At 36.3% G+C, this 24700-nt stretch overlaps 4 protein-coding genes across 4 annotated transcripts; 3 read left to right on the top strand and 1 right to left on the bottom strand.

The window, feature by feature from the left end:
• Positions 1 to 4542: 4542 nt before the first annotated feature.
• HIPP27 (Heavy metal transport/detoxification superfamily protein) lies at positions 4543 to 5941 on the top strand. The gene is made up of 2 exons (XM_089612348.1): positions 4543 to 4665; positions 5358 to 5941. Exons 1-2 carry the CDS (start codon positions 4579 to 4581, stop codon positions 5742 to 5744), a joined length of 474 nt encoding a protein of 157 aa, XP_089468474.1. The 5' UTR covers positions 4543 to 4578; the 3' UTR covers positions 5745 to 5941.
• Positions 5942 to 7197: 1256 nt separating this feature from the next.
• Positions 7198 to 10144, top strand: LOC149399735 (uncharacterized). Its single transcript, XM_089612898.1, has 3 exons — positions 7198 to 7564; positions 8434 to 8776; positions 8884 to 10144. The coding sequence occupies exons 1-3, from the start codon at positions 7484 to 7486 to the stop codon at positions 9762 to 9764; spliced, it is 1305 nt and encodes a 434-aa protein (XP_089469024.1). The 5' UTR covers positions 7198 to 7483; the 3' UTR covers positions 9765 to 10144.
• Positions 10145 to 12695: 2551 nt separating this feature from the next.
• On the top strand, positions 12696 to 20033 carry LOC149399734 (vacuolar protein sorting-associated protein 35A-like). Its single transcript, XM_089611912.1, has 21 exons — positions 12696 to 12962; positions 13240 to 13336; positions 13445 to 13568; positions 14071 to 14256; positions 14394 to 14481; positions 14673 to 14729; positions 14836 to 14925; positions 15039 to 15161; positions 15623 to 15757; positions 16733 to 16849; positions 16979 to 17218; positions 17304 to 17369; positions 17511 to 17600; positions 17696 to 17785; positions 18036 to 18125; positions 18346 to 18414; positions 18495 to 18575; positions 18661 to 18768; positions 18875 to 18978; positions 19063 to 19176; positions 19419 to 20033. Exons 1-21 carry the CDS (start codon positions 12870 to 12872, stop codon positions 19630 to 19632), a joined length of 2376 nt encoding a protein of 791 aa, XP_089468038.1. The 5' UTR covers positions 12696 to 12869; the 3' UTR covers positions 19633 to 20033.
• A 764-nt stretch (positions 20034 to 20797) lies between these two features.
• Positions 20798 to 23484, bottom strand: LOC149399733 (rac-like GTP-binding protein ARAC1). The gene is made up of 7 exons (XM_089611609.1): positions 23015 to 23484; positions 22234 to 22321; positions 22019 to 22128; positions 21800 to 21863; positions 21629 to 21693; positions 21457 to 21522; positions 20798 to 21343 (listed from the first exon to the last, which is right to left on the bottom strand). Exons 1-7 carry the CDS (start codon positions 23111 to 23113, stop codon positions 21242 to 21244), a joined length of 594 nt encoding a protein of 197 aa, XP_089467735.1. The 5' UTR covers positions 23114 to 23484; the 3' UTR covers positions 20798 to 21241.
• Between the last annotated feature and the right edge of the window lie 1216 nt (positions 23485 to 24700).

The raw sequence follows: 24700 nt of genomic DNA, 5'->3' as shown, positions 1-24700 counted from the left end.
TTAGATAATGCCACAAGCAACAACGCCATGATTAGGGAGTTAAAGGAGAAACTTAACGTTGACGATACCCTTTTGCATCAACGTTGTGCTACCCATATCATAAACCTCATAGTTCAAGCCGGAGCCGCTAGTTATGACCATTCGATCAACAAGATTAGGAATTACATTAGTTAGACTAAACGGTCTCCAATAACGCACCTTTCACCTAGATAACAAAATTAGGTGAAATTCTACCTTTCTCATGTTGACCAACTTCTTATCCGAGCATTACGTCAATGTTATTGTTTCTTACATTAACAGCGAACATGACGAAAACGCTATATCCGAATATGATATTAGGATGGCTGAATCATTTGTTTCTTTTCTCGATATTTTTTACAAAGAAACTTGTTATCTCTCTGCTGTTTACACTCCTACTTCTTTCCTCGGTCTTCATACTATGACCGCAATTGCTGTGCATCTTGATAAATATAAAAACGAAACAATTTTTCAAGATTCTATTCAAGCAATGACAGCCAAGTTTTTAAAATATTGGGGGGCTGGAAAGGTTCCATTATTATACGGTTTTAGAGTCATTCTAGACGTCCGATGTAAAATTGATGGTTTAAAAAAATTTCTGAAGTACATTAGAAACCATTTTGTGGACCAAGATTACATTGCACTTGATCTCGGGAGGATCGTGCAAGCTTTTTTTTTTTATCTTTTCAAGGTATACTAGGCAAAACTCCTACCGCAATATCGAGCACAACCATCTCCATCACAGACGCAGTATCCGAGAAGACACCAATACACGAATGTCTTCGTCAACTCGCCCGCTTATAGCCCATCGCCTCAACAACAAGAAGCTGGGACAAGTCAGACGAGGTCGAGCGCAACCGACGCACGGTCCCATCCGGAGATCCAAGAGTACGATCGGAACGATTGGGTCAGGTCGGATGACGAAGCCATCGACCTCTTGGTTTGGTGGAGACAGAATGCGAGGAGGTTCCCGGTCTTGTCATCTATGGCACAAGACATCCTCACCATCCCTGTTTCAACCGTGTCATCTGAGGCGGCTTTTAGTAGCGCGGGCCGCATCATCGACGATAGAAGATGTAGCTTGAAACCGGAGATGGTCGAAGCATTGACGTGCGGTAAGGATTGGATTCAACATAGAAATCGAGCACAAGAAACATTCATGTGCTTCGATATTCTTGACGATTTTGAAGTTGAGTTCGCAAATGTAAATATAAATGGTTAGACTAACTTGTATAACTAAGGGATATCCCGGCCCTTGTCCGAGATAAATTTTCAAATAATTAACGAGGAAATGGGTGCTCTTTTTCCTCGCCGTCGCACCTTTTTAGGGGTTGGTGAGGTTTTTTAGGAGGCCCATTTTTAATTTCACATTCTTTATTATTATTTTTTCTACCCATTTACTTCAAAATCTTTTCAAATTAAGTCCTTGTATATAATTATTTAACTTCATTTAAATCTTCATTTCTACCCACTTAATTTAAAATCTTTTCAATTACATCCTTTTATTTAATTATTTAACTTCATTAAATTTTTTTTTTAATATTTTTTCTTTCTTTTTTTTACGCCTAACGGGGTCCGAATCCCGTTAGATGGGACTCCCGTTACCGTCCCGTTCATTAACGGGATGGGACTCCCGTTAGTCCCGGTAGAAAGAAAAAAGATAGTTGAGTTGAGAAATAGGTACCGAAAAAAGGTGTAGAAACAACGACTTGAAGTGCCTTCTCATGTAAGTAAGGAAAGGGGAAGACAGAGATTGGGATAGTTTGGCTGCACTCATTAATTGAGCTGCCTACATACCCTCTCTCTCTCTATCCTCTTTTTAGAAGAGAGAGAGACAAAGAGAGAAGGATCAAGCCTTTTGTAGTACTTAAAGGAATGTCTTCATATAACTCAAACATAATAAAAAAAATTAATACATATAGTTTTGCAATCACATATCATGTATCACGCTATTGTTTTCAGTTTCTATTTGTTTCCTGATTATCCCAGAATTTTAGGATCAAAATTGTTGTATAGCTCTTGTATATACCCACGTTTATATGAACACACCATCAATTTTTACCAATTTAACGTGATACCAGAGCTTTATTCACTTTGCGTTTTTCTCTTTGTTTTTTTTTTCGATATTCAAAGCAATTTTTTTATTCGCATTGATAATCAAAATCAGTTTTGTTCAGCGCTATTCAACGCACATCTTCACTGCATTTATCATCTTAGCATATATTATTGTTATTCTTCATATTCACGTTCAAATAGTGATCTTATTCTTGCTCATATTATCAATATCAATTATTCATGTTTTTTCTTCCTCTCTATATAATCTACGTTGCACAATTATTTTTTACTGTTACAAAAATCATTTGCAGCTATTTTTTCTTTACTCACATCTGCTTCATCATTTATCTCACATCTGTGGTGTTTTTTTTTTCAGTCATTTTCCATGTCTGAAGAACTCAACATCGACGATGTCATTCAGACTTTCAACACACTTCATCGGTAGCTAGACACGTCCAATCTCTATGATGTCCAGAACTCTCCTAACATACCACAATTAAGGCACGTGGAACCGAGCAATCACCATGACTTTACGAGTTAAGAATAAATAAGGCCATGTCAATGAAGCTCTATCGAAAGCTCAATGTTCAAGTTAAAATTCTCAATTGGGAATGTTGCAGCGACTTGGTCCACAGCAGAATACTCCATCCCTTTCGCCTGAAATCCGACATAGTATTCTCTGCTTCAAAACCGCGGCTCAAATCTGACTCTACCGATGAAGATCGATTCTCTCAATCCAACGCGCCAAAAAAATTATTAGCTGAAAAAGTCTATCTCAAATCTAAAACAGGAATGTATGAATGTTTCATCATATTTTACTTAACTTAAATATTGCTAAAAAATTATTAGCTGAAAAAGTCTATCTCAAATCTAAAACAGGAATGTATGAATGTTTCATCATATTTTACTTAACTTATATATTGCTAAAATTTAAAAATCTGAAAGATAAACGATATGAGTGCAGAAATAATATATAAACACCAAAGTTAGTAATCCAGTTCGGTAAGTCGTGCCTACATAAAGAGAGTTTTTGTCCGGTGGAAAGTAATTTACTATGATAACATGGTACAATAAGCATTAACACTCAACGACTCTCTCGCTAACTACCCAATCTACGTTTATCCTCTTCAACGACAATTTAGGCTCCACTTAAGCTCGAGATCCCTCGATTCTCACAAGATATCTTTCTCAAAACTTCTAAACGTGTTTCCCGATAATTTCAATGGAGAAACCTAACCTCATACTTCTGATACAATCAACCGTGTATAGACCATAAAGCAGAGGTAAAAAAACTCCTTAAAAGATTGAACACAAATCGTTTCAAGCTCAGCTAATCACTCGAATAAATCTCTCAAAAAGTGTGAATGAATACGATGTGGTTTTGACCTATTTGTAGAAACAAATAGGGAAAAACAATTCTTGAAGACGAATTAGGAGCATCAGCTCATTATATCATCAATCCACACTAGAATCTCACTTCAATTCGGAATAGAAAAACTCAAAAATGAATGGGCCGTAATTGTCACACAACTTGTTACAACAGAAGCTGTGACGCTTTCAAACAATAATTGTAACGAGGTCCAATTATATCCGAAATTATATTCCACAATTTTTTAAGTATTTTGCCAACATTAAATCGTCAATTATGTAACAACAAATATCTTTGGGACGAATTAAATAGCATCATCATTTTCTCGTGATTAATGCATCAACTCAAAATCTATCCTAGATCGAATGAATCAAGATCGAGCTATGAAATAAAGATCTATCAGCTATGGAATTCAATAGCTCGATCTTGATTCATTCAATCCATAATAGAGTTTGCGCAAATGCCCTGGGAGATGATGCTATTTAATTTATCACAAAGAGATTTGAGTTCAATAAAATATGATGAAATAGTAATTTTTTTTTTCTTACAAATTTGAGTTTTTTCAAGGGATAGATATTAAACGCGTTGGATTGAGAAAATCCATTATTGAGGTTGAGTCAAATTTGAGCGGCAATCTCAGACTAAAGAATACTAAGCCAAATTTCAGGTGAAATTAAATTTAGTATCCAAGTGTTGATCAAGTCATTGCAACGTTTCGTTAAAATTATCACCTCGAGCATTGGGGTTCGATAGGGTTCCATCGACGAGGCCATTTCATGCCATTCCTCTTGTATATATACCCACGTTCATATAAAATAAAACACATCAGTTTTACTAGTTTCACAGTGGTGATATTCATATAAACGTGATTGCCTCTTGAGTCTGATGTTCATGTATATAACTGTCATTTAATACATTACTCATGGTATCCATTCACACGTGTACATTTCACCCTGCCCATGACGTGTAATAACCTTAGAAAAGCCATATCCACGTGATGACACATGTCACTGTTCCAAGGCTCCACGAATCACCATCCCAGAGTCTGATCAATATATAGTGCTGATCCTGATCTTCTTTCTTTTAAATCATCTCATGACTTTGATCTTTACCTTTTGCCACCTTATCTAAAAAAAATGGGTGTTCTAAGTTATGTCCAACATCTTTGTGACTGTTCTGGTCGTGGCGACGAGAAAAAGCTCAAAAAACGCAAACAACTACAGGTTATATAAAAAAGCATACGCCTTTAATTATCATATGATCAATTTAATATGTTTCTATATGTATATATATTTTTCATAGATGTTTCTATATATATTATTATGACTACAGAGTAGTATCTAGCATATGGAAAAAGTATGGTGTAATAGCACTAATACTCCACCTAGATTCTTCTTTATTGAGAGCAGTTATTTACTCTCAGTAAAAAAAAATATAAATTATGTTTTCTTTTAATGTCTTCTCAAATTCATGTCATCAATAGCAATTGATATTAACGACCCTTTTTTTATGCATAATTCCACTCAATAAACAACCGAGATATCTTTTTAGACTAGTGTAGTATACACTGTCTCGTACATGTTAAGTCATTTAATTTAGAAAACTAATTGTTTTTGGCGAACAAAAAAAATTATAATTAATCCTTTTTTAGAAATTGATTATAAATTTATAATTATCATTTTGGTGCATAGTGGATATAGTATTATGATGAAATACTTTGGTAATTCCGGTGTGCGTAAGCAATCAAATAAAGAATATGCGTCAACGTTTATTTTGTTCCCAAATATTGTGTGTGTACATATGCGGTATCTCGATCTAATTATAATCTAATTAATCATGATCCAATTTCACTTTATAAACTCGTGTGCATGATCGATCGGCCAAAAATGACACGTGGCACTGATTTTCTAATCAGACGGTGGAGATTAAAGTGAAGATGGACTGCGAAGGGTGCGAGAGGAACGTGCGAAAATCGGTGGAAGGGATGAAGGGAGTGACTCAGGTGGAGGTGGAGCCAAAGCAGTCGAAACTGACGGTCGTCGGATACGTGGACCCAGCGAGTGTGCTGACACGTGTCAGGCATCGAACGGGAAAGCAAGCAGATCTCTGGCCGTACGTACCATACGACGTCGTTTCCCACCCGTACGCGCCTGGTACGTACGACAGGAAGGCGCCGGCCGGGTACGTGCGGGACACTGCCGCCGATCCCGACGCGGCGTCGCTCGCACGCGCCTCCTCTGCTGAGGTCAGGTACACCACCGCATTCAGCGACGAGAATCCGAATGCTTGCGTCATCATGTAACCATACACGTGTGTATTGTATATATACTCGTCTCTTACGTATTATCCATCGAAGAGAATAATTTTGAAAGCTTGGTCTTTTAATAGTTACGGTGGAATTCTGTATATATTGCTTTTTTTTTTTAGCTTTTTGGATTAATTTTTAAGTTTTTAACTTTTACCGTGTATAATAATTTTCTTTATATTATAAGATAATTAACGACGTTTCTTTTTTTTTTTTTTTTTTTTTTTAAATTTTCGCTTTCTTTTGCTATAATTTGTCCCTTCCTTTTCAGAGAGGTACATTACGAAGTTTGAAATGTTTAAAAATAATTGGATGGGTATATATATGGGAACCACGAGTTTGAAAGTACGTATAGGAGGGAACGATAATTTTTTGAGCATGATACTTTTGATTGGTCTCCGAACAATATGAAACATGCAACGGGGTGAAAAAAAAAATGAACCCTATCTATTTACAGATTTCAAATGTGACATCCATTTATAATTTACGGGGTTCACGAAGTTTACTATATTATCCTAAACTCCTAATTAGTATGTGAAGCTAGCATATTTTAAATAAGCACATCAGTGAATGACATTATTCAATTAAATACACGGACATCCGATTAAATTAGTTATTAGTCCAGACTCCAGAGTGACTTCATTTGGACTCTGCATTATCTTCTTTGTCTTCAGACATTGAAGTTTATAAAGTTTATCACAATTGTTGGATTGTACGGTGATACATCAATGAAAATTACTAATTAATAAGGGGACAATGAAGTAGGAGAATTGGGACCCCCACGACTTGACCAATTAACTTGTCCTTAGTTATTTACAATTTGATTCAAAGTAACGAAAAAATAATATAAAATTGAAAATGAGATATTCATGACATCTTCGTATTCATACAACTTATTTCGTGAAATATCCCCTAAATTTGAATAATTATTCTTCAGCTCTTATATGGAAAATTGCCAAAAGTAGGACTAAATTAAAGCCAATTTCTATTTTCCTACTTTTTTCAAAAATTTACCAAATTAGGACCGGTAAAAAAAAAGTCAAATGAGAGATACACAAAATTCTACCTATTATACCATCGTACTAATTACCAACCTACAATCTTCCCCAATAAAATCTCTTATTTTTTCTCTTTCTTTCTATTTTTCCGTTCAGCCCATCGAGAAAAAGAATTTTTTATTTTTACTAGTCCTAGTTTGGTAAATTTTTGAAAAAAAAAGTAGGAAAATGGAAATGTCCTGCCCATCTTATATACACACCCCAGTTACAGTTGGGCCGAGCTTCAATGTTTGCAAGGCAAAAGGTTTTCGCTTCAGCCCGGCCCATTTATTGATACACTTGTTTCCCAAACAGAATATAGAGACGCAGTTTCAAACCAAGACGTCGCTCTCTTGTCCTTCACGTGTTTCCAAACACCCACCTATAGCCTCCAATATAAATACCCCCCTCAAGTACCAAGTCTCTATTTTAGATCTGAGAGAGGAGACGAGATCAAACCTCAAAATCTCTCTCTAGAGATCTACAGCCTCCAAACCCTAGATCCTTCAGAAATTTCCTTTCGTCACCTTCCTCCCTCACTTCCGGACGATTTTCGCTGATCGACGTTTCCAGATTCGGGGACTGAAACCCTAATTTTGTCGAAAAGTTCTCCTGGGTTTGGGTTTGGGTTTGGTTTAGGATTTTCTTATTGGGGGTTCTTTTGCGTGTGTGTTTGTATTTGTTGTTGCTCGGGTAAAGATGTCTCGGTGTTTTCCGTATCCTCCTCCGGGGTACAAGAAGAACGGAATCAGCGACGAGGCTCTGATCGAATCGATAAAGGTTTGTTGAGCATTGTCCGTGAACTTTGTGCTCGACTTGCTTTATTCGGTTCTGGTTCCGTTTGAATTGGTTTATTAGGAATAATTTGTGTATCTGATTCGAGAAATGATACATAGAACCGTAAAGATTGGTGCTCTGTTTGGTGTGTTGAACCAGAAAAAAAAAATAAAGAACGAAAAATATAAAGTAAAAGAACATGGACTAATATTAGTAATTGCTTTCGGTCTTGCTAACACCGTTTTTGGGTCTTTTGTGTGCGTATTCCTTGGGTGTCAAAATGAGATTGAAAATTGTATCTTGCTCAGGAACGTGAGCAATGAGATTTAGGATCGATTGCAGTGTTGATTTTGTAGATTTATGTGTGGAGTTGAGACATTAAATGAATTTAAGACGATGACAACTTTATGTATCAAAAAGATAAACAGCTTTAGAGCTAATGTGTCGGGTATCATAGTTCACTAGTTTTGGCTGCTTATTCTGAGTTGCTTGTAGGGAAAAAAAAACAAAAAACTAAAAAAATCTGCTGCACGTGTTTAGAGTTTCTAATTGAAGCGAAAACAAAATCTTATGGGCATTAGAGGAGTTTGATTGATCAGTCTTCATGTCTAATGTTCTTCTCCTAAGTTTAATAAGTAATTACTGTTTTACAGTCAATATGTCATCAACCATACTAGATCAAAAATTTGGCTCATCATGTACGTTTTCATCCAATTACAATTTACCAATTACATGATTTACTTTGTTTGAGAAATGTTGACAACTCTGCAGTTCGTCTGTTCTAGATGTGTCATGTGTCTGTTATTGTGCATGTGTTGGCTATTTTGTGTTTTTCTCCAAGTGTATTAAATCAAAGTTGCTCTTGTCACTAGAAACGGCAAAGAGAAGAAGAGAAGGCCAGGAAAGAAAAGAAGAAACAAAGAAAACATGAGAAGAAAGAGAAGGACAAGAGCCGGGAAACCGGAAAGGAGTCCGAGAAGAGAAAACACAGACATGAAAAGGAAAAAAGACACGAGGACGAGAAGGACCAAGAAGGTCAAAGAACCCGAGATAGCAGCAAGAAAAGGAAGCGTGAAACAGAGAACCTCGAGAAGAGCAACCTGACCGAAGAACATGGGCAACCGATGGGTTCCCAGAATTCTTCGGACAGTACTCTCAACAGCGATATTAAAAGGCACAAGCCAAGCCCGGCCCCAGAAACTGTCCACAACTCTGGTGAGTCTGTGTTCGTTCCTTCCTACAGATGGGAAGGCTGTTTTCTTGTGGGATTGTTTGCTTTTGCATGAGCAAAACTGATGTTATTTAACTTCTATATGTAAAAGGAAGCATTATCCGGATTCGATTGCCTCTCCAAAGGCACAAAGATCCCGTGATGTCTGTACCCATCAAGGAACAGCCTAGCCCTGCCATGTCACAGGTTCAGAGGCCGCCCGAGACTCCTCTTAAACATTACAGGGAACAGATTGAACGGCACTCACAACCCTGTTCAACGTCCCAAAACGTGACCCCGGAAGTAAAAGTAAAACACTCGGTGCCGACCAAAGGAGTAGTTCCGAACCACAGACCCACTTCATTTCTTGTGCCTGGTAAAGAAAAGAATAATGTTTCATCCATGAAAACCCAAACTGAAACCGTCGACAGCTCTAAAAGAAAAGCTGCAATGGTTTCCCTCCCAGTCTCTAAAGAGAAGCAGAAGCTAAATTCAGCACCTGTCGACACGCTTATTAGCTCTGCAACAGTCCCTCCACCTGGTACAGAGAACCAGAAGCAAGATCGAAAACCTGTCGACGCTCCTATGGTCCCTCGACCCGGTACAGAGAACCAGAAGCATGATCGAAAACCCTTGGACGCTCCTATGGTCCCTCGATCCGGTAAAGAAAAGCAGAGCCACATTCCAAGCAGTGAATCGGTTCCCAAGGAAAGTAAAAGTAAAAGCAAGTCGTCTTCCAGGCGGAAACAGCGTATAGTATCCCAGTTCAACGATCTATTCGAAAGCTGGGTCCCGCTGCCCGTGCAAGACGATGGCTTTGGGGACGAGGATTGGCTGTTTGAAACAAAGCGAAAATCCGAGAACGGAAACGGGGCGGGTGAAATTGACTGCGGCGTTGAAACATGTGGGCCCGCACCCCCGAGTCTCTGGCCAAAGGCCCACTTTTTACCGGCGGCGGACCTGTACGCTCTGCCTTATGCAGTGCCGTTCTGATGTGGGATTGGAGGTGATATACACGGCAAGCAAAAAGAGAAGGAAGAGCGATGATCTGAAAAGAGAGAGTATACCAGTGAGCTTTTATTCTTTCTTTTTCTCTTCCTTTATTTGGTCTCTCTGTATGAAGAGAGATTGGAGATAGACCTATAACATTTAAATAGGTCGTTTCTTGGGCAGAAATGGGTTGGGTTGGGTTTGGTGTTGGTGGGGGAGCCAAAATGCATTTTGCTACAAATAGGGACTGATAGTTGGTGGTTTGGTTTGGGTGGATGGGTAGAGTTTGGGATAGAAAAGTGTGCTTCTTTTGGTGGGTGGGCATAAACATATATATATTTGACCGATATACGATATAAACACAGCATAAATTCTTTCAGAAATGAATATATGAGCACATTTCATTTCTATCACTGCCTTAGTCCCTGATATTCTCTTTTTGGAATACTAATTAACTCCACTAGCAATTGGGGGACGTAAATGACACTACAAGTTGTTCAAGAAGGAAAAAGAAATGGAAAGAAAAAACGTTGATTACAAATTATTTACCTACTAGTCTTCGAGACTATTTATCATGCAAAAAATCTATTCTAAGAATTACTGGTGGGGAAGCAAGTAATTTTAAATATTTGGTTAACAGCATTAATAATGAAAACTTCATTGCTACAAAATTATATATTAGACATAAAAAAATATATAAAAATAAAATTTTCTTTTTAAGAAAGAAACATCTCTCGAAATTTCAAGAAAAAAGCAAGTATTCAATAGAAAAATGTTTTTAGTTAAAATATAAAAATTAGCAAGAATGCATATGTTTGCATGCAAAAACTTGTTTTTGTTTTTTTTTTTTAACTGAAGCAAAATTTAGTCAACTCTATAGTCTTTCTGCACGAATGCCACCATGTACATATGTTTGCATTGATCCAACGACTAACGGCATTAACACAGTTGTGATTTATGTTTCCTAATCAAAGTTGAGATGGCTTGAAAAATGTTTTCCCAGTTGAATTTCTAGATCGCGTATCCACACAATCAAACTTCGAAACATGACTTAATAATTAATAGAATATGACGAAAATATCATTATATTACTTGTAGAAACTTAATTCGTTGCTCATAAATATACATTTTACTCAAAGAGTCCACTTCGTCTTGTTTCACTATTTCTTGTCCGGTCCGAAAGAAGCCCTGAAGGAATGATCAATACTATTTACTACCAATCTTTATTGGAGAAATACTCCTTATGTCTCGTATTTATATGGTTGTAATAAATCGACTTTATGCAGTGAAACAAAAACGCCGACATATCCGTTCTTTTGTATATTTGCTCCTGTCGCAACTAGCATTGTAGTTATACCAATACCAAATTAAAAAAAAATGTGCGACATGTCTTTATAATATTTTTTAGATCTACCAGCATCAAAATATCAAAAGACATGATAATCAATTCCAAGGTGAGATCGCATCCCCTGACTTCGACTTCATGATGATCCCTTGCGAAGATAGACCGAGCTCATGACAAAACGTGGGTCAGGTCCAAGTAATCCTTTATATATATACGACAATTATTGAAGTGGGTAAGTCCTACATTGTTTGTATGTGTGAATGAACATGTGTTTATATATCAGTTGAGCACCTCCACTTAGTATCAATTGGTTTTAAGATGAAATTTAACATGGTATCAAAGCCTTGTACATTCACACAACTTGAATTTGGTCGGCCCACGCGAAGCATGAGGGGGGAATATTGAAGTGGGAAAGTCTCACATTGGTTGTGTGTGTGAATGAACATGTGTTTATATATCAGTTGAGCATCTCCACTTAGTACCAATTGGTTTTAAGATGAAATTTAACAACAATCAATAAATGAAAAAAACTTTCTGCCGTTTGTTGAATGAGCTTCATTGATTAATGGACTTGACGGACCAATAATATTTTATTAAGAATGGTCGAACTCTACCCTCACAATGTGTCCTCCGAAGATGCTAGAACTCGAAGGTCGAGCAGAGATGCTCAACTAAAAAAGAGGACTTACTTTTCATACACTCACTTTTTTATTTAAAAGCTCTCCGGACTTTTTGTTTTCATCTATTGTACATTTATTTTCTTACTTTAATTGTTTATTCAATAATCAACAAAAAGGCTCCCAAGCCATTATTTTATATTTTCTAAATCGTTTATGTAATTAGTCATAGTATATCGGAGCACTGTCAATCCCATGATAAAAGTTTGACACCTGAATATAAATGTAAATCGTTTATTTCTATTATGAAATAACGAGTCTGTTTTATGTGAATTCTCGCATCAAACGTCGATAACTAGTAGAAGTTTTACAGAATGAGAAGTTATGAACATAGAGTTTATAGAAGATTCAAAATCTAAACAACATTTATTATAAATGAAAAGATAAACAAAAAAAAAAAATTGAATGAAATAATAACACAGTCGAGAAAAGAATAATAGGCGTATAAATTAAGAAAAATAATGGTATATAAATATGGTGACTTAGTTGATATTATATGAGAATAAACAGTTTTATTATTCTATGGGCTAAGTCTTAGTGGTGGAAATTATTCGAGTTGCCTTATTTCATTTTTTTTCGAGAACAACTCGCTTCTCGTTTTTATTTTGATAATGCATCATTTTATTATAAAAATACATCTATATTTATAGTTATTTCTTGTTAGTTACTGTTTTATTAGATTTTTGTTAAACCTTTTATAGTTGCTCAATTTGTATTAGTTGTTCACAGTTTCATAAAAATCGGCAAAACGATCTGAAAATTAAAAACCAGATATTTATGAAATGTTTTAAAATTAGAGGTATTGAGGGGATATTTATATTCAATTAAATTATATGTGAAATTCTACCTAATCAACGGAATACGAAGCCCGTGTTTATTTCAATAAGCCCATAATAACCCGATTTCACATACCCGAAACGAAACGGAAACTTAGGACGAGAAACTCGAGAGCGATCTTTCTCTTCTGGATCCGAAATAGTCTTTAGGACTGTTTGACAGACAGTTAGAGAGCGAGAGAGCGAACGAGAGAGAGAGTCAAACCGAGTTTTTTTTAGAGAGAACGAGAGATTTCCATAGAGAAAGAAAATGATTCAAGACGGAGCCGAAGATGAAGAGAAATGGCTCGCCGCCGGGATCGCGGGGCTCCAACAGAATGCATTTCACATGCATCGCGCTCTGGTAACTTGATTGCTTCTTTCTCAGGAAAATTTCGCTGCCATATCGTATTTTTCCGACTTGATTTCCTCCGCTTCGCCGTGAGGTCGCGGAATTTTTGTCCGATTGATCGGTGATTCACGCCCTAGGAAAACAGCTCGATTTTTAGTTTTCAAAGTTTATTCATTCTCTGATGGCCTTTTCTCGGGAGAATTTGTGGCGAACCCCCTTTTTTTTTTTTTTTTTTTTGCTTAATTACGATACGTTTCGTTGTGTAATCTAGTGATTTTGATTGATCTAGGATTCGAATAATCTTCGAGATGCCCTAAAGTTCTCGGCTCAGATGCTCTCTGAGCTTCGGACGTCGAAGCTCTCTCCTCATAAGTACTACGAGCTCTGTGAGTTTACGAATTGACGATTCGGTCACCAATTGTTTATTAATACTTCTTCGTTACTAGAGTGACAGAGAGTATTTTCTTTTCTTTTCTTTTCATTTCGTGGCTCAGATATGCGAGCTTTTGACGAATTGAGGAAGCTAGAAATGTTCTTCAAGGAGGAGGCTCGTCGCGGTTGCTCGGTTATCGATCTTTATGAACTTGTGCAACACGCTGGCAACATTTTGCCTAGATTGTAAGTGAGATCTGTTATGCGGTTTCCCAGCTTGCAAAAGATTTACTGTTCTGAATTTAGAACCTACACTTCTGTTGTTATTAGACCAAACTGTTCCATTAATGAAAATAGAAGCTGTAATTAAAGAATAGTGTAATTGGCGGACCTCGGGGTACTTGCTATAGTTAAGTATTCTCTTATCTGGCTCAAATTGTAGCTGAGGTGATAAGATTTAAGGATCTAATTTCTATACATAGTTACTTCCAAGTTTTCTTCTATGTGGGGATTCCTTCAATTTGTTCGTTAAAGGTATAGACATTGATGACATACCCTTATTTTTCTATAGAAGAAACAGTAACTTTTATTAATAGATAAATTTTTGGCGAGAGCCAGTAAAAAATACATTACTATGGCGACTTGGTACTTAACCCAAGGACACTGGACCTGCCCGTCAGCCCCATTGACGATATCCAATGTACAAATGTAATAATTTTTTTTACTTGTCTCATATCTTTTTTGGCAGGTATCTACTTTGTACAGTTGGATCTGTTTACATCAAATCAAAAGAAGCTCCAGCTAAGGATGTTCTTAAAGACCTTGTGGAGATGTGCCGTGGAATTCAGAACCCCGTACGTGGGCTTTTCTTAAGGAGTTACCTTTCACAAGTCAGCAAGGACAAATTACCTGATATAGGTTCTGAGTATGAAGGGTAAGAATAAGAGACTTAGTATGGTCCAATATTTATGTAACTAGTACTATGTGGCTGAACATAATTAATCTGTAATTCATTTGGGTGTTTGCGGGGTGAACTTGATCTTATGGTGGCCTCATTATTGACCCGTGCAGTGACGCGGACACTGTCAATGATGCTGTAGAGTTTGTACTTCAGAACTTCACAGAGATGAACAAGCTTTGGGTGCGGATGCAACATCAGGTTGGTTGATACTTTTATGGTGCACTCATGTTTGGACATGCATAGGTACTACAATGCTTGCATGTCTTGGAAGGTAAAAATTATCATGAGAGCATGATTTCTGGTCATGCAGGTCTTGTAGTCCTTGTGATACATTCATACTCTTAGCTGATCCTGAGTTGAGGATTGCTGTCGGGCTTTCTGGTCTGCAGGGACCTGCCCGGGAAAAGGAGAAACGGGAGAAAGAAAGGAGCGAACTACGTGATCTTGTAAATATCGTAACCGATTGCTATCCGGTTTTGCTGCAATACTGCCGCGTACTTGTTGGGGGTACACTTACAGAAGGCTTCTCTATTTTTCCCTTTACTTTTATAGGTCGGGAAGAACCTGCATGTTCTCAGTCAGATAGAGGGGGTTGATCTTGAGATGTACAAAGAAACCGTGCTTCCCAGAATACTTGAGCAGGTTGGTGTGTTCAGCTTATGTTATTTTATTTGCTGTCCGAACAATGTAAGCTTAATGCAATCACTGATTTAGTAGAACGTGGAAGAATATTCAGTTGAATTCCATTATGACAGGTTGTCAATTGCAAAGATGAGATTGCACAATTCTACTTGATGGATTGCATAATTCAAGTCTTCCCTGACGAATACCATTTGCAAAATCTTGATGTTTTGTTGGGTGCTTGCCCCCAGCTTCAGGTAGGTGACTCATTTGACATTTTTTTATGCACTAAATGCGTTCTTCTAATTTTATCGTAATATGGGGATTTCATTTCATATCCAACATTTGAAATAATTTGTAAGTTCAACTTCAGTATCTACTCTTCATTATCCTATTAGCTACGTCCTGTCATTAACTAAAGGAACAAATATTAGTGGTGTATTCTGCTACTTTCCATTCTGACAATGCTGGCAGTTAACCTCTGTCATTTTGATTTGCTTATGTTGTATTCCAGTCCACCAAACACAAAAGGACTGCTATAAATCATGAGAATATCACTCTAGTATAAAGAAGAAATCTAGTAATATCATTAATGGGGCAATGGAGTCTCATTTGGATTTATGAGGATATTATTATGTATACAATAGAGTTTATGATGCCGTCCCATGTCATTCATTTTGACTTTGTTTATCTAATTCGTCAATTTCGTATATTACAGCCATCTGTTGATATCAAGACTGTGCTATCCCAATTAATGGAAAGGCTCTCAAACTATGCTGCTTCAAGTGCCGAAGTGTTGCCCGAGTTCTTGCAAGTGGAAGCTTTTTCTAAATTAAGCCATGCTATTGGGAAGGTAAAATGTTGTGTAGTTTTGAAGAATTCAGAAGTTTCTGTGGGAATCATATTTACTATTCCCTTAATAACCCCATTTAGTTAGCCTCTTTCACTCACCTGGGAACAATGTAGAACAGTTATTTCGACGCAAAAACTAGTAATTAAAGTAACTTTTCTATAGCTCACGAGGGATTAGGCCTCGTTTTAATCCTACAAACATAGTTTTTTTACAAGTTAAAATTTAAGTTTAGGGACAAAAGGGGTTAGCTCAGTTCCACCCCCCAAATGAGAAGATGGATTCCAATGACATGGAAGTTTCTTTTTTAAAAAAAATGAGTTAAGGACCATGTTGATTCCGGTGTAGTTACACTCTTTAGTTCATTTCACGGTTTTGGCAATGCATACGATATAGTCAAGCCTACAATCTAGCCAAGCCCTCTAAGAGATTAGAGAATATTAGTTTTGTACGTGTCTCTGTTTGTTTGTCATGATAAGAATTCTGCTGGAATCTGTTATTCAACCTTACCATGTTTGATTAACTGTTTCTACTTAATACCATGTTTGCTAGACTAGAAAGAAAAGTATCGAGAAAAAGGATGTAATGTGATTGCACCAATGTCTATGTAAAGAAAATTCTTTCCTCCACTTCTCTATCCAAATCTGAAAAGGAAAGTATGTGTGGGCCCCCATTTTTTTCCCAGAAATTTTCACGTTCATCCTATTTCCCTTCTACCAAACAAGTGTATTTTCACTTTCCTTCCTTAAACACTCTACAAAAATAAAGTATGAATGTGATTGGATACAGAAGTTCTTTGTAATTGTCTCTGTTCAGTTACTTGTGGTGGAAACAGTGTCACGCCAGACCCCATCCCCAGTTCCCGTAAAGATTAAAAGAAGGAAGTAAAAAAAAAGAAGAGAAAAGAACATTTCCGTTATATAATGGGTTTTGAAATCTTATGCTAAACAATTGATCACATACTTGCTGTCACTGCAGATTATTGAAGCACAAGTCGATATGCCTACAGTTGGAGTTGTAACATTATATTCATCGCTGCTTAAATTCACTCTCCATGTACACCCAGACCGACTTGACTATGCAGACCAAGTATTGGTATGCTCTTTAACTGCTCTTAGCTTGGTCGGCCATAGATGGAATTGTTCCATGCTGTGAATTCTTTTGCATACTCCTAGTCAAATAACATCAAAATAGTGCTGAACAGTGATATTTTTCCTTGGTCAGGGAGCATGTGTCAAGAAACTCTCTGGCAAAGGGAAGATTGAAGACAGTATGGCAACAAAACAGATTGTCGCGCTTTTAAGCGCCCCACTTGACAAATATAATGATATTGTCACTGCCTTGAAGCTATCAAACTATCCCCATGTTATGGAATATCTTGACAGTGAAACAAATAAAGTGATGGCCACCGTTATAATTCAGAGCATCATGAAGAATAAAACCCAAATTGCAACAGCTAGCAAGGTATATATGATTTGACACTGTTTATCCGTTTACCCAAATTGTCGTTTTGGTCTAAGAATAAGTTTTTTGGTTTCTCTCTATATAGGTGGAAGCATTGTTTGAGTTAATAAAAGGGCTTATTAAGGATTTGGATGGGACTCCAGATGACGAGGTTATCTTTGATTTACTTATATGCTTTATTTATCTATACAGAGTTTTCTTCATCTTTTGTCATGTATGCCTGCTTTGGGAAAGACACGAACACAAGTGGGAATTCACTTTTTCTTTTTTCTCTGGTTCTTCATATCTATAGCTTGATGAAGAGGACTTCAAGGAGGAACAAAATTCCGTTGCACGTCTTATTCAGATGCTCTGCAACGATGATACAGAAGAGATGTTCAAGGTATAGACTTACTATATGCTTAATCCGAGAGTAGATATCTTCAGACCTGTTGACCAGACATTTTATTCATTTATAATTATTGCAATCGATTGCAGATCATAGCTACTGTGAAGAAGCACATTCTGGCTGGTGGGCCAAAGCGTTTACTTTTTACTGTTCCTCCCCTAGTTTTCTCTTCCCTGAAGGTTCGCTTCTTTAGTCCTACTTGTGTTGTATAAAGTTTGTGCTTTGCAGTTCCCATGGATGTATGGTTTATTTTCTATAACGGGCTTTGCTTAAATTTCATATTCAATGTTTCCAGACATGATATGTCTGATTACAGGATGAATTTTAAAGAATGTAACTAAGTTATGTTTATAGTTTAATGGCACCTAGTATTCCAATTTTTTAGGGAAGCCTCATTTTTCACTCACACTATTCTATCTTGAATGGCAGCTGGTTAGGCAATTGCAGGGGGGCCAGGATGAAAATCCTTTCGGAGATGATTCGACCACACCGAAAAAATTATTTCAACTTTTAAATGAGGTATAGTCCAAACTTGTAAGGCTGTTTAAATTCAAATCCTTTAAAATAAAGTACTACAAAGCAGTAAAAAAAATCTTGTTTATCATTTTTTATTATTATTTTTTTATTTTGTTCATTACTATTGCTGCATTGGCCATCATTAGCGGGCTGGCATTCAACTTTACTAGTAGTCTTAGAATGTCTGGAAATACGAGTTTCAATACACTTTTAATTGTTGCAGACTATTGAGGCTCTAATGAATATTCCAGCACCGGAATTGGCACTACGGTTGTACTTGCAGTGTGCTGAGGTACAGAAATACTTCGTGTGTTTGCATACTAGTCCTTGAAAGATATTTATTATGACTTGTCTTTGTTTTGTGTCAATTAGGCAGCAAATGATTGCGATTTGGAACCTGTTGCATATGAATTTTTCACCCAAGCGTATATTTTGTATGAAGAAGAAATTTCAGTAAGTGAACGAACAGTGATAAATTGAATTTTTATTCCTTCCCATTTTCTTATTAAATTTGTAACTGTCTACTTATGTATAACAGGATTCAAAATCACAAGTGACTGCCCTACATTTAATAATCGGGACTCTTCAGAGAATGCACGTCTTTGGGGTCGAGAACCGAGATACTTTGACTCACAAGGCCACAGGGGTACTTTAACTCTATTTAGAAAGCGAAGAAAAAAAATCTGCTAGGTCATTTCAAAAAGACAACTAGTCGAAGTCTTTTATTAACACAAACCCATTCGTTTCTACAGTACTCAGCAAAGCTTCTCAAGAAACCTGATCAGTGTAGAGCTGTCTATGCTTGTGCACATCTCTTTTGGATCGATGATCAGGAAAACATGAAGGACGGTGAAAGGTGAGCTGAGTTGCCATACATGAGTACTTTGCAATATCCAATTTCTTTTCAAACCCTTATTTATTTTATTTTATTTTATAACAGGGTACTGATATGCCTGAAGCGTGCACTAAGAATCGCAAATGCAGCTCAGCAAATGTCAAACACAGCACGGGGTAACATGGGCTCTACAACGCTCTTTGTCGAGATACTAAACAAGTAAATAGTCGATCTCTCTCATTCCCCAATGTTTGCTTGCATTCTTTTGTGTCGTCAAAATATCCTGATAAGATCTTAGGGTGGTTTCAGAATAATTAGTATTATCTAAGTGTATAAATAGATATAGATTTAGAATGGGTGAGGGAAAGGAAGAAAAAATACCATCTGATCATTAATAAATTTCAGAGTTTCTTATCAAATCTGTATCCATTATTCCTTACCTTTCAACTCTTTATCGGCAGATATCTGTATTTCTATGAGAAGGGAAACCCGCAGATCACTGTTGCTTCGATCCAAAGCCTCATTGAATTGATCACAAACGAAATGCAGAGCGAATCGACGCCGGCGGACCCGGCCGGGGATGCTTTCTTTGCCAGCACTCTGCGGTACGTCGAGTCTCAAAAACAGAAAGGCGGTGCCGTGGGAGAGAAATACGAGGTCATCACTTTCGGATGAAACAATTCAGTATAGAGTGCTCTCTTTTTAGGTTTGAAGCTCAAATGGAAATTTTTTTTTCGCAACTGTTTTTAGACAGACCTTTTGCATGTTTCCAAATTCCAGCACGATGCGCATGAAAATTATGTTCTAGTTGAAATATAATTTATTGGATAACAGTAATAAAACCTTGTGCTCAACTCCGACCCCATGTTCGTGTTGCCCGTATGAGAAAATATTAATATTCTTAGTTACGGCGATTGATGATCTTGGTAATAAACGCGATTTCCGGAAATGTATATAAAGAAGGCTACATGACATCCGGAAAATGGGATTTCCAGTTTGCCTTCCACATTTTGTGGGGAACAGGATTCCTGGAACTAGCAAATGCGGTACCGGAAATTCTCAATACCATTTTTCAATTTCAATCTTATATAACTTCATTGCCATGCCATTCCTCAATTCTCTTCGTTAAATTCTCTCCGTTTCTCATATTTTCTCTTATTTTGTTCCATTTAGTTGTGTAAATTTTACAAATCCAATGGATCTAAAGGAGGGTAAATATATCCCACCCACTCCTTTATCTCGACGAGTTCAATTAGTTGGCTACCTATATACACTTGTGAATGAGTGGACTCTCGGAATTCAATGAAGTCACCGATACAATGTATATTGGTCGAATGAGTCTCAGCCGATGCCGGAGATAGTCACTAAAACAATGATGAAGATTCAATCAACACCACATCCACAGGTAAACAAGTTCAATCTTACACAACTTTGAGAAATCAATATGTAATAGCTTATGAGAAATTTTGCTTTTAGATCCTATTTAGATTACAAAAGGGATTCTTTTTCGTCTCATTAGACCTTTTCTTTTTGCTTATGATCAATACGAAATAGTGAATACAAAGTTAACCATTGACGAAAGAATTCATCACAAATGATCTGTATAAGAGTCTCGTGTCTCCAGTCAGCATCGCTTAAGACTTCAGTTTTCACAAGTGATTGTCACGTGTTATAATCTTACTGGCTAAGTTCACAATTCAGTTGTAACTAATTTACGAAGTACTTCGTAACCCTTGAGCGAATTGGACTTTTAACAAAAATTTGAGACCCAAATCTAAAAATTGAAATTGGACACCCATTTTTGAAAGCTCTCACGTCAACCATCATTTGGCGTATAATAGTATCTCAAGAAACCCACGCCAACCCTTTTTTCAAGTACACAAAGTAAAATTACATAACTGCATCCAATTAATAAAAAAATAAAAGGTTTTCCTAACTGGGATTATATCCAGTCTACTGATACATGAACCAATCAAAACCCGGGAGTTAAGATGGAACTCATAACAATTAAAACAATTCGAAGAAAGCAACACCACCACCTGATAATAATATGGCTTCAGAGTTTCCAGTGTGAATATATTGTAACAGGGAACAATATGTAAAACCTCAGGAACTCCAATTTCTTCAGGAGTATATAAAAAAAAAAAAAAAAAAAAAAAAAAAAGGAACAAGCAAGAAAAAAAATGAGTAAGAACTGAGAATACGGGGCAGAGTTGGAGGGCTGTTTTTTTTTTTTTTTTTTTTTTGCAGTCTCTTCTGTCTTCTTTACACCTATATTTCCAAATCACAATATAGAGCAAGCCTTTTGTGCTTTGCTCTTCTTCTTCTTCTGCTTCGGCGGTTGAAGAACAACCCTTATAGCTGCATCGAAGACCCCTTTCACATTCTGTGTTTTTATCAGGAAGAAAAAACCCAAACATGTATTTTTATCAGGAAGAAAATAAAAAGACGATGCATGTCTCAATTGAAACAAAAGCGTAGAGTCATTGAAAAACATACCTGCTGTGTTTTCGAACTGCATTCAATGTAAGCAGGTGCTCCGATAAGCTTCCTGAGCTCTTCACCCTATAAATTTCGGTAGAAAAGCCAAAACATGAAGATTCGAAAGAAAAAAAAAATCAAGATGGAGTGAAATTAGAGATTAGTGATTACTCAGAACGAGTAGTCTCACCTGGGCTGTAGTAATAGGTACGGCACCAGGGTGGTCTACAAAGAACTGTTTGTCATCCCGAAGATCTGGTTCATACATTTCAATCAGAAGTATCACAAATGGCTTCTATTTATTACTATTTGGTATATTAACATCTAACTCAATCCCTTTAAACATGAAAGCAATTTTTACCGAGTTTTGTTCCAACGAGGATGATTGGAACGCCAGGTGCATAATGCTTCAATTCTGGAATCCACTGAAAATAAAAGTTTCAAAATTTTATTTGCACCCACAACAGAAGTAATTTCAATTCAGTTCTGGCCATCTTGTAATCATCAATGTAGAACAAAAACAGAGCACCGCTCATATGGATACGAAATTAAAAAGGGGGATTTAAATAAAAGGACTCACCTTCTTCGAGACGTTTTCATAGCTAGCTTTACTTATTAGCGAGAACGCCAAAATGAACACATCGGCGCCCCGATAGCTCAAGGGTCTTAACCTGTTGTAGTCCTCTTGTCCTATTTACTCAAAAAAAAAAAAAAATCAGATCCTAAAAGGAAAAGAGGGAATCCATAGTGTATATGTACAGCAGGTAAATAAATAAAATCAGCCGCAGAAATTACCGGCAGTATCCCATAATCCCAAGTTAACTGTGCTTCCATTAACAACTACATTGGCGCTGAAATTGTCAAAAACAGTTGGCACATAATCCTGTTTTCCATCACATCAGAACAGATAATCAATAAAACCAGTGTTTCTCATTAATGATTACAAACCAGGGGAAAAAAAATATTGCCAGAGTGGAATTAAGAGAAAATAATTTAAATTCCGGCTAGTTTCGTGGTCATATAATTCATTCACGGTTCTCAGGGGATCAATATTATTATATATTTTATAATCAAACAGCTAACTAATATATCCTCAAGATTATAATAAATGTATAGGTTTCATTGAGCACATCCAAATAATAAAGAAAAAGAAATAAGCAGGCACATGTAATTATATAAAGTTAAAAATCATTTTCTCAGAGTCGGATAAGGGAAAAAAAATATGAACAAAACAGGACACCTAATTACAAGATCAAAAAAGGGAAACTTAAAATGAGAATGACGATAATCTTTGCTAATAACGGGGAAAAACCCATTGATGGTGGCGGGACAATTTCAAAAAAAAAAATATATATATATAATAAATAAATAAATCAAGGAAATAGCTTGAAAAGAAAAAAGAAACAATTTTTTTCTAACCAATTCCTTCCACTATGAATAAATTCTTCAAGAACCCAAATCCAAAAATGCACATACACTTCACGAACCTCAAATTTTATACAAAATATATAAATTAATAAATAAAAACTCAAACGTTGTTGTTCGAAAAAATGAAAATAATAATAAACAAACAAACCGTGGGAAAAGTATTGCTGGTGTAAGAGATTAAAAGACAAGTCTTTCCCACAGCTCCGTCGCCAACAGTGACGCACTTTATGAACCTCGAAGCGCTCATTCTTTCTTCGCTATTTTCCCTCGAAATACCTCAGATCTTCGCCTGAGGGCTCGATCTTCTTCTTCTTGCCTTTGAGCTTTCAATTTCGCATCTGTGTCACCCGATCCAGAGAACCAGAACAAAAGACCTCGAATTGGAAACCCTAACCCTAGAATATACAAAAAAAAAGGAGAGAGATAGAGGGGGAGACAATGAGAGATAGGTAGAGAGAGAAAGAGAGGAATTGCTCGAAAATGGAAATTTGGGAAGTTTGGTTGGAGAAGAAGATCAAAGAGAGAAAGAGAGAGAAAATGGCCGGGAAATAATGCCGTTGAAGCGTTCGTTGAGCGAACCAATTTTTGCCAACAAACAAACCTCCTAATTTTGTTGTCGTTTCTTTTTCTTTTTCTTTTCTTTTTTCTTTTTTTAATATTTGTATTTTAGATTTTTTTTTATTTTTTTTTATTAACCATTGCCTATTTCTTTGGGATATATATTCTCATGTTTTATTAAACACTTTGATTCAAATTTAATGTTTGGTGTGTACAATTAGATCACTACTTTATCAAAATTAATGAGGAATTTCAATTCTTTTTAATGGATCAAATTATGTAAACTAATTTCTTCAATAACATATTATTAAGATTCATTCTCTTTTTTGTTTAGTAGAGGATTTATTCTCTTAAAACATGTATACACACATATTCAAGTTTATTGAGTTTGCTATACCGACCAATATATATCAAACTTTTATGTTTTTGTCTGTACAATTAATGTGTCATATTTTTATAATTTAATTCGATAAAAGGAAAATTGGGTTAGAGGAACCAAACACAATTTGCACGTTGAGAAGTCACGTTTTTTTAACCGTTGATGTGTGCATGCTTTGCTTGTCTTAGAAGATCCATCGTTTTGTATTACTTAGAACCATTTTCTTAAGAAAAATAAATCTAACCAATGTTTCCATTTATTTATGTACGCATTTGTGAAATTTAAGCACAGGTTTTTTATATATAATATATATATATATATATATATACATATATATATATATATATATATATATATACATATATATCGTAGCCAATTCAGACAAAGATGGAATTAGTTAGGAGATATATTGTTATCAAAACCATGTCAAGATGAGGAAAAGTTGTAATGTAATAGGCATCATTAAGAGGCATATTGCATCATAGTCATGGTATTAAGCACTAATCTACAGTGATAAATTACTTTCAGATTACACTTGCCAAGCTAATAATGAGAAACCCACATGCAAAAACTTAGGACATAAACTTTTTGTAAACCTGAGTGGAGTTAGGAACTTGATTATCATATGATGTTAATGTTTCATCGGAAACTTTGTAATGTTGTGACTTGTGAGAGTGTTGTAGTTGGTTAAAGAATAGTGCCTCAACAAAACCACTCATGGCTTGCGATTACAACTATGCCAATTATTCAGATGGCAAAAGTGTAATTTTTCTCTTTCCCATGTACGAGAACCTATATATATACCATACTGATTTACGACCATACATTTAGTTAACCTTATACCAAAAAAAAGTTTCCTCTCTCTCTCTCTCTCTCTCTCTCTCTCTCTCTCTCTCT

Source organism: Urtica dioica, chromosome 4 (assembly GCF_054948205.1).
Source record: "Urtica dioica subsp. dioica isolate 48M chromosome 4, U.dioica_male_clone48M_v1_H2, whole genome shotgun sequence".
Classification (NCBI taxonomy): domain Eukaryota; kingdom Viridiplantae; phylum Streptophyta; class Magnoliopsida; order Rosales; family Urticaceae; genus Urtica; species Urtica dioica.
Note: the sequence above shows the minus strand (reverse complement) of the source record. Positions and strands in the feature narration are given on the sequence as shown.

Bases quoted from the DNA above. Each gene is read 5' to 3' on its own strand.
- HIPP27 (XM_089612348.1), top strand. From the start codon at position 4,579: ATGGGTGTTCTAAGTTATGTCCAACATCTTTGTGACTGTTCTGGTCGT. The intron at 4,666-5,357 runs GTTATATAAAAA...TTTTCTAATCAG, and splicing joins AAAAACGCAAACAACTACAG to ACGGTGGAGATTAAAGTGAA.
- LOC149399735 (XM_089612898.1), top strand. From the start codon at position 7,484: ATGTCTCGGTGTTTTCCGTATCCTCCTCCGGGGTACAAGAAGAACGGA. The intron at 7,565-8,433 runs GTTTGTTGAGCA...TCTTGTCACTAG, and splicing joins CTCTGATCGAATCGATAAAG to AAACGGCAAAGAGAAGAAGA. The intron at 8,777-8,883 runs GTGAGTCTGTGT...TATATGTAAAAG, and splicing joins AGAAACTGTCCACAACTCTG to GAAGCATTATCCGGATTCGA.
- LOC149399734 (XM_089611912.1), top strand. From the start codon at position 12,870: ATGATTCAAGACGGAGCCGAAGATGAAGAGAAATGGCTCGCCGCCGGG. The intron at 14,257-14,393 runs GTAAGAATAAGA...TGACCCGTGCAG, and splicing joins ATAGGTTCTGAGTATGAAGG to TGACGCGGACACTGTCAATG. The intron at 18,415-18,494 runs GTACAGAAATAC...TGTGTCAATTAG, and splicing joins TGTACTTGCAGTGTGCTGAG to GCAGCAAATGATTGCGATTT.
- LOC149399733 (XM_089611609.1), bottom strand. From the start codon at position 23,113: ATGAGCGCTTCGAGGTTCATAAAGTGCGTCACTGTTGGCGACGGAGCT. The intron at 21,864-22,018 runs GTGAGTCCTTTT...TTTTATTTTCAG, and splicing joins ATGAAAACGTCTCGAAGAAG to TGGATTCCAGAATTGAAGCA. The intron at 21,694-21,799 runs GTAAAAATTGCT...TGTATGAACCAG, and splicing joins CCTCGTTGGAACAAAACTCG to ATCTTCGGGATGACAAACAG.